At 43.2% G+C, this 9,161-nt stretch overlaps 1 protein-coding gene across 3 annotated transcripts in view; it reads left to right on the top strand.

Annotated features, from left to right (window-relative positions):
- The window catches only part of LOC121525159 (mucin-2), a 178,988-nt gene extending 170,095 nt beyond the window's left edge, over window positions 1–8,893 (top strand). For all 3 annotated transcript variants that reach the window (XM_041811000.1, XM_041811002.1, XM_041811001.1), the window contains exon 4: window positions 7,931–8,893. In XM_041811000.1, coding sequence (XP_041666934.1) covers window positions 7,931–8,120 — 190 coding nt within the window. In that variant the 3' untranslated portion in view covers window positions 8,121–8,893. The remainder of the gene's footprint in view (window positions 1–7,930) is intronic.
- The last annotated feature ends 268 nt before the right edge of the window (window positions 8,894–9,161 follow it).

Raw genomic sequence — 9,161 nt, forward strand, 5'->3', positions numbered from 1 at the left:
CATTTACACAACTACGTCTTAAATGGCAGATACATTGTACCAGCAAATTAAGTCACTACCATCCTGACAGAGGAGTCGTCTCACAGTTGTTGACTGCAGACCAGGAGTCTGACCCTAAATTTTCACATACACCGGCTGCACTGCGCTCCGACTGAAGGCAAGCGACCTTGCAAACAGGAGGCGTGTCTACTGTGCAGCACAATGTAGAGCAGTACTGATCAGCTTGAGACAAGAGGGCAGAAATCACAGTGAACTTCAAGCTCTTGCAGGAATAATAGTTAACAGCAGATTGTTTTGCCTTTTTGGGGTTGATTTGCTGTTCATTTCAACATGATTCCATGATTTTATTGCTTCTGTCATGGATGATTTCATTACATAGTTAAAAGGCGCCTTCAAAGGATGTGTGGTTTTATGTAAAATTCTGTGGTTTTTCACCTCAAAAGTCAACCTTTCCTCCTTTCAATGATCTCTTGATGACCTTCTGCTCATGCTGCAGGATGATAATGTTGATATAGCGATGATTTATGATCGGGAGTCTGTGCATTGTGTTCTATTTAGAAGTTGACCAGATAATTGGCATGTTTTTCCTGCTGTTTGGATCGATCTGCTCTATGTGGACTGACGTGGTTTGGCAGCAGCCAGTGCCGAAAAGAGACCTGCACCTTATCTCCAACAAAGTGAAGCTGAGGGGCGCTTCAGCTCGGGCAGTGGGCAGATCGACTAGAGAGGTGGTCTGCAGTCAGACCCCTCTCAAGTTCTGGCCTGTTACTGCTATCAACTGTGGCAGTGTAAGTTCACTCCAGGCCTGACAGTGGAGGTCTGCAGCCAGACTGTCTTGTACTAGTGGAGAGGTGTCTACTCACCCATTACCGTCATCAACTGTTGAGTAATAATAGAAGTTTCACAAAGAGTCCATCACTGGAGATCTGCAGCCAGACTATCTTGGCCTCATTTAGGTCGTTTTCCACTGGGTGGTCTAGTTCAGTTTGGTACAGCACGGTACAAATTCATTTGTGTTTTCATCACCAAAAGCTGGAAAGGGTCCCTTAAAACCAACCCATACTGTTTCACTTTTCTGACACCCTTTTATAGGGGTGCCAAGCTCACCTATCTGTGCTAGGAAGGTGGAGCTTAACACTGCCCTTGACACCTCATGCATACCCTCTACAGTCCACTCACCAAGTGAGGGATTGGGCGACCGTTGAAACGCTAACTACTTTTGAGTTTAGCATACCAAACTATGCCAGATTGTACTAGTACAAACTGGACTACCTGATGGAAATGCGGCTGTGTAGTAGGGCTGTCAATATTTGTCTACAGTCCCATTTTTATGTACATTTTTTATTAATAAACCCTCTGCCCTCCTCCCAATCACACGCGCCAACCCCCCCTGAGAAACCTGAGATGCACAGATAATGGCGTGCCAGCTGGGACAGGAGAAGACCTGGACCGGAACATTTTCCACCACTTCAGCTGGTTACTGTCGGTGGGCCGCGTGGTTTTACTCTCGTACATCAGCATCTCTTGATGTAGCGAAGCCTCAGTTGCCACTTGTGTGCACCACCTTGGCGATAAACATCCCCAATAGTGGCCATTGCTGCGCCTCTGTGTTTTGGTGTGAAAACTTAATTGTTCATCATGTCACGTGTCATGTGATGAAACATTTGGTTCCTACACCTACATGTGGGTGAAGCAGAGGCCAAGCAGAGAGGGGAGAGACTCAGCAACAAAACATATTTTTAGAAACATGCTTGAATAGTAACTTCAGCTTTCAAATATTAATGAGTTTTTACATATTCGAACCCCAAAATTCTTTCCTACAGCCTTCCTCTATAGGTGTGTCCCCAGGTCAAACTCTTAACCTTTCTTGTTGCTGTGTCAGTGGCGAGCGACTGTATATGGATGGGTAAGAGTGACCTGTGGTGTAAGAAGGACTTTGAGCAGTCAGACAAGTAAATAAACCCAGGCTCAAGCCCATTTACCATCAAAACAGATGTTAATGTGGGGTATAATAGCATCTTTGATTCTACCAGGGTTTCATATTTCTGACTAAGCTCTATAAAATGCCATGGTGGGCTTTATCCTGTGTAATGGATGAATTCAGACAGGCATGATTGTTAACACAGGCGTGTCCTTGTAGCTTGTTGATGATGTCACTCTCGGTGACCGGGGCTGCGTTCATGTATCTGACACTTGTATTCCGCTCGCCTTGAGAGAGACCAAGTGTGGTCAAGCGTTGACAGTAAAAATCAGTGGTGCTGAGTGCGCCGTCATCTTTTCCTCATAATGTGTCAGCAGATACAGTCTCCAGCACTGTTCCAAACTACTCTTGCTGATAAGTCTCACATTCCTCGATGGCTGACCTCCGTTCCAGCTGTGATGCGAGGAACTGATGCTTGTCAGTGTATGACTTAGAGTCATGTTTAACAAGAGCCAGGAGAAAATGAATGAAGGCCAAACATCCAATTGGAGGAACGCACAGGAAAACACATTTTTTAACCTGCAGGGGGATTTAAAGTTTTTCAAGGCCGTGTGATTTATATTAGAGAACATGAGGTGTACACACAGTCATAACTGTGAAAACAAATTCCTTTCAACTTCAGTTACACTAGAACGAGCCTGAAACCACCACCCTTAAGCTCAGGTCAATCCCTCTCTCCCACAGTCCATCTCAGAAACCTTTACTGCACAAATCACAGAGCTGACCCTCTGACTTATTGCCTGTATTGTCTATAAAACACACCTGAGGATGGGTGCACCCGGTAGCCAAAAAAAGGCGTTGATGTGAGCAGAGAACAGGGGAGAAGCAGCAGAAAGAGCTGTGTTAGGTTCACAGCTTCCTGCCTGCCACAGTTTGTGGGCTCAGCGTGCAGATAATTAAGGTTGAGGGTGGACAGCTCCCTACAGCGCCGATGCAGCCTTCATCACGCAGAGCTGTGGACCGGGGCTATTCATTTTCACAAAGAGGGAACACGGCAGACGCAAAGTTAAAGCCACTGGGGAGCTGAGCTGTGCGGTGGCACAAACAGGGATGCTGTGGAGATGAGGGGACAGAAGAGTTTATTTACTCTGTTTATTTCAAGGAAGTAAAACAGCAGAGACGGACTGAGGGTGCTAGAAATAAATGATGTGTCTGCGTTTGCAAGGCTGTATTGTGTTGTTGCACTAATTCTAAGTAAACCTTTATTTTACAAGTTAACAAGGACACAAAGTCGACAAAAATGTATGGTTTTGGTGCAAGACTGATAAACACAATACTCTCAGGTCATGATGTGCAGTGACTATGAAAAGTATTCACCCCCTTGGATGTTTTACCTTTTTATTGATTTCATAAATTAATCACGGTCAGTATAATTTGGCTTTTTTGAGGAAAAAAAATACAAAAAACCCTCTTTACTGTCAAAGTAAAAACAGATTTCTACAAAGTAATTTCACATAAAAATATAGAATATAAAAAAAATCACTGCATTAATCTTAACCCCTTCTAGTCAGTATAGTAGAGTCACCTTTCCTGCAGTCACAGCTCTGAGTCTGTGTGGATAGGTCTCTATCAGGCTCAAACATCTGGGCACTGAAATTTTACTCTGTTTTTCTTTGCAAAACTGCTCAAGCTCTGTCAGGTTGCACAGGGATAAGGTGTGGCCAACCCTTTTCAAGTCAAGTCACAGGTTCTCCATTGGATTGAGGTCTGGGCTTTGACTCAGCCACTCCAGAACATTCACCTTGTTGTCTTTAAACCATTTCTGTGTAGCCTTAGCCTAAACCCTGAAGACCAAAAAGGATTGTCCTAAAGTACTTTGCTATATTTAGCCACATTCATTTTACACCTTACCTTTACAAGCCATTCATGGCAGATTGCCGAGAAGCATCCCCACAGCATGGTGCTGCCACCACCATGCCTCACAGTGGAGATGGTATCTTTGTGGTGATGTGCAGTGATTGGTGTCTGCCAAAAAGGACAATTTTTTTCTCAACAGACCAAAGAACTTTCTTCAACTGGACCATGGAGTCTCCCACATGCCTTTTGATGAACTCTAGTCCAGATTGAATCTGAGTTATCTTCAACAGTGGCTTTCTCTTTGCCACTCTCCCATAAAGCTCTGACTGGTGAAGAACTCGACCACTAGGGTTCCTCTTGCACGCTCACTCGGTTTGTGATGTTTAGTGCCTTTGGTTTTTTGTTTCCACCCCCTGGCTTATACTTTCAAATTACCTTTTCTCTGAGTAGCTTGGAGTGTTCTTTTGTCTTCAGGGTGCAATGGCTGCTAGGAATACTGACTAACCAGTGACTGGACCTTCCAGACACAGGTGTCTTTATACTAAAAACACTTGAGACAAATTAACAGGGTTTTTAATGGCATAAAAGCAAAATTATATTGACCATGATTGATTTATGAAACCAATAAAAGGGTAAAACATCCAGGCGGTGAATAGTTTTTATAGGCACTGCTGTTTTCAACTACAACAAAGAAGTAATGCTCTTGCCTTGTCTTTCTTCAAGGTTCAATTTTTATGTCTTATTTTTTTTTTATTTTTATTTTTTTAATATTTATTTTTGGCCCTTTTTGCCCTTATCAGATAGGACAGTGGATAGAGTTGGAAACAGGGAGGGAGAGACATGCAGGAAATAGTGCCACGGGCCGGATTCGAACCCGGGCTGCTTGCGCACATGGCGTGCGCCTCAATCACTCAACTACCGGCGCGCCAATTTTTATGTCTTTAAGTGTTGTCTATGCCGTATGATTTTATTGTATTGTGTTGATTAAATTCTTTGAATAAAACTGAATATGAGACAGGTAGAGTGGTTCTAAACAGACCCTGTGGTCTCTATAGAGGTAAGCTGCAGAAAGATAACGTCCAAAGCCAATTAACAGTGCGCGCTGGTTCTGACATTGTGGTCCTGGGAGGAAAATCTGCCACTGGACTCAGGCCCTGTAGGTTGTCTGAGTGGTACGAACTGTAAATAATCACCAAAATATTTGGGTGTAACGTGAGCACAGTTGGTAGAACCGGCGCCAAGTACGTTGAGGCTGCAGATGCATTCATCGATAATAATTTATCTTGTTTTAAGTATCATGATTGTAAATATATCCGTCCCTTAGACTGACTTCACCACTTCCTGTGCTAACGACCGGGGCTTCGTTTTACAGCCTTTGAGCTTTGTTTGCAGCTGTAAAGCGGGCCCAGCCACCACTCAGAGCTTTAGTTAAAGTGACTTTTATTTTCTTACCTGCTGTAAATATTGCCGAGGGAAGAAATCCACTCCACTGCTCTTTGTTCCCACTCACTTTTTAACTGTTTACTCTGTCCGCACTCGTTGCCTGCACTGTGCTCCCGTCTGGAGTTTGATGTTTCATTTGTTTTGAGTGAAGTGGTTGAGTGACTGTGGGAGTGGGAGTTTTGAAGCCAGATGGATATGAATGTGAAACAACAGGGCCTGCTCCCGCTGAGTTCAGATCTCCTCGCGTCCTCTGCAGCTCTCCTCTCCTCGTCTCCTCAAACTGAGGGAGTCCTCTTTATTTCCAGCCTCTGTGCTGTGATGAGAAACACCAGCTAACTAGGCCACTGCATAATAAGCAAGAATAGCGGTGAAGTAAAAAGAATACAAAAAAGCAGAGAAGGAAAAAGAATCAGTTCATTTGGGGAAAAGCTTACTCGACATGTAACTGCTGACAAGAGAAAATCAGCAAGCAAATATTGTTTTTATTCCTTCATTGCAGATGCATATATTTATTATTGCTTACCTTTACCTATAGCTGCTGCTGCTGCCGCGGTGCATCAGGGTTCACGTCTCATTTCAGCAGCGAGGCCCCCGAGCTGTGCTGTCATGTGACTGCCGATGCACCTTGCTGACTTTTTCATTTGATGTGTGTGTCAAATACAGGCCTGGGATCGCTCCTGCTGCCACAACATTTCTGTGATACTCAGCATTTTGGCTCATGATTCACTTTGTCAACAGCTTCAATATAATCTACGACCATGTGGCAGATACATGAGCCTGTTCCTCTGTGAGGCTTTGACTTGATCTGTGCTCTCTCTTGAGGGTCAGCTTTATTTTGATGATTGAATATATAAGGACGGCAGTTTAAAATCAACATTCCCTATTCAAGGAGTTATAACCTGAATCTGTAGCTCTTTGGAGCTTTGTAGAAGGTTTCTGTTTTTTATTCACCTGCCTGGCCTTCAATTTCAAATATAAAAGTCTGCAAAAGGTGGCATTCCTAACATGGCTCAAAATCAAATATACCTCATGGATATACAGTGCCTACAAAAAAATATTAAACTCCTTAAATGTTTTCGCTTTTATAGATTTTAGAAGTAAATCACGGTCATTATCATTGGGTTTTTGACATAAAACACCTTTTCAATGTCAAAGTGGAAACAGATTTCTACAAAGTAATGCCAATCTAATAAGTGTGCAAGGACAAATAAGTCACTGCATAAGTATTAGTCCCCTTCAAGTCAGTATTTAGTAGAGTCACCTTTGGCTGCAATCACAGCACTGAGTCAGCGTGGATAGGTCTCAGGCTTGCACATCTGGACTCTGATTTACTCTATTTTTCTTTGCTAAACTGCTCAAGCTCTGTCAGGTTGCACAGGGATCAGGCATGAACAGCCCTGTTCAAGTCCAGCCACAAACTCTCTATTAGATTGAGGTCTGGGCTTTGACTCGGCCACTCCAGAACATTCACCTCGTTGTCTTTAAACCACTTCTGTGTGGCTTTCTCTAAATTCTCCGGGTCATTCAGGCGCTGAGAAGCATCCCCACGGCATGATGCTGTCACCACCATTCTCCAGGGTTGGTATAGTGTGTTTGTGGTGGCACCATTTTCGTGTCTTAAGTGTTGGAACTCCTTCAGAGTAGTCACAGGTGTTTTGGTGGTCTCTCTTACTAGTCTCCTTCTTGCACGCTCACTCAGTTTTAGAGGACAGTCTGATCTAACTGAACTCTGGGGGATGTTCAGTGCCTTCCACATATTTTTGTATCCATCCCCTGACTTCTACTCTTCAGTAACATTTTCTCCAAGTTGCTTGGAGTGTTCTTTTGTCCTCATGGTGTAATGGTAGCCAGGAATACTGATTCACCAGTGACTGGACCTTCCAGACACAGTTGCAGCCACACTTAGGTGATCCTAGTTTTGCTAATTGGGAGACGACTAGCACCAATTGTTTGGACCTCTGTTGAATTAGGTCAGTCACTTTAAAGGGGATGAATATTTATGCAGTCACTTATTTATGTTACAATTTTTCTGTCAAATAAAGCCAAATTATTTGGATCTTAAACATTTCTCTCCATGTGACAGCCTCTCTCTCCACTGCTGGCCTTCACTTGGGGTAAGAGAGCGACAGCGCCCCCACTCAGAAGGCTATTTCGTGGAGCATTATGATCCAACTGAAGAAGAATCATCACTTTCCAAAACCCCAAGGCATGATTTTATTTGGTCTTAAAGAGCAAATAAGTAGTAACAACAGGCTTGTTCACCGTGCCATTTCAAGGCATGATATTTACAGTGACATTTCATCTTCACTATGAAGGCGGCAGAGGCGTAATAGAAGGGAAAATTCATCCAGAGGTGGTAACAAAGACAAAACAGAGGCAAGAATGATCAGTGGAGCATAGCACTGTTATAGCTAAGACTGGGCCCAGAATCCAGGCTGACTTGGCCTGAGCCTCAGGGGAGGGGTGGGGATCCCAGGTTGACTCAGCTGTTGGCCATGTTGGGCTGGGCTGTGCACTTCTAACTGTTCCAAAAATCTTCACATTTTTAAATGATTGCCTGTGACTTTCAAAGAGTAAAGGTACATCCCTAGCTGACGTGTAAATGCAGAGTTCAGGTCTTGTTTTTAACCCCATATCAGCCAAACCAGTGCTGCAGCTTTAAACACACATAACTTACACTATCTTGTATTCTGTCTTTATGTTTTCCAGTGTGGAGCACGACTTCCGTCTGCAGGAGGGGCAGGTGGTCCGCACATGGAAGGTGGGCGACCCTCCTGAGGGCATGCCACAGCCCCCCACCCCCCAGCCCCCCACACCCCACCAACAGGACTCCCCTCAGCCAGTGCGACCCCCTGCCACCACCAAGAAGAACAGGAAGAAATGTTTCTGGTTCCTCTGAAAACAAGAGGACAGGAAAAAGAGACACTTTGATACTGTAATGCACTGCTTACCCTTCTTTAAAAAAAATCTAAACTGTGGAGAAGTGATTAAAAAAAAAAAAACAAGCGTGGAGTGAAGTGGAGAATTAAAATGCAAACACAAAAGTGAGGTAGGAGGAAGAGGGACAAAGGTTATGGTTTTAGCTGTTGTTGTTGGAGTTGATGGGAACGGTTGACTGGGCCACACATGTTGTTACTGCTCTTAAAATCAGCCTCTTCAGCACTTAGAAGTTTGATACTTGTGCAGGGAAGTAAAAGTGCTGAAGTCAAATAAAAGCAAAAGTTCACTCCACATATGAGTCACAGCTAGGAAGCAATTAGGAGGTATAAAGAGAATATATAGCAAGTGGAAAGGGGCAAGGGGCACAGTACAAGAGGCAATACCGAGTAGAGATAGAGAATATTCTAAAAGATGAAATAAAGTTTATAGGCAAAGAGAGAGAAGACAGAGAGGAAGTATTCATCTTCATTAATGGACTAATGAGGGTCAGAACACCAGCTTTTATATCCAGAGACATTTAAAAAGAATTATTATGACCTGTATTTAAAACTTTTATGAAACTGTAATTGATGACAAAGTACTATACATGTCTACATGAAGCAGCCACACCAACACAAATGAACATATTTACATAAAAGCATATATCAATGGAGAAAATGAGTGAGTTGAGTTCTGTACATATCAGGGCTATTCTGCTTGGATGCTATATTTCAGATATGGATTACTGCTCTATAAAAGTATTTTACCACAGCTGCCTGTATGCGTCTTCCATCTTTGTTCAACATATTTAAAAGCATTAGTCCACCCATCAGATGCTTGGTAAAGCAGCGATATTTCACAATAACAATGAAGAAGCGGTTCCTTTTCATAATGATTATTATCACCAGGATCTGCAGCTCTGATCAGCTTATGGAGATATAGCTTATAGATTTAGCTCACTGTGTTTCACTCTCACAGCTTTAAAAGCTTTTACTTATACCACAGCAGAGCTGTTTTATCA

The sequence above is a fragment of the Cheilinus undulatus genome, linkage group 17 (genome assembly GCF_018320785.1).
Source record: "Cheilinus undulatus linkage group 17, ASM1832078v1, whole genome shotgun sequence".
Classification (NCBI taxonomy): domain Eukaryota; kingdom Metazoa; phylum Chordata; class Actinopteri; order Labriformes; family Labridae; genus Cheilinus; species Cheilinus undulatus.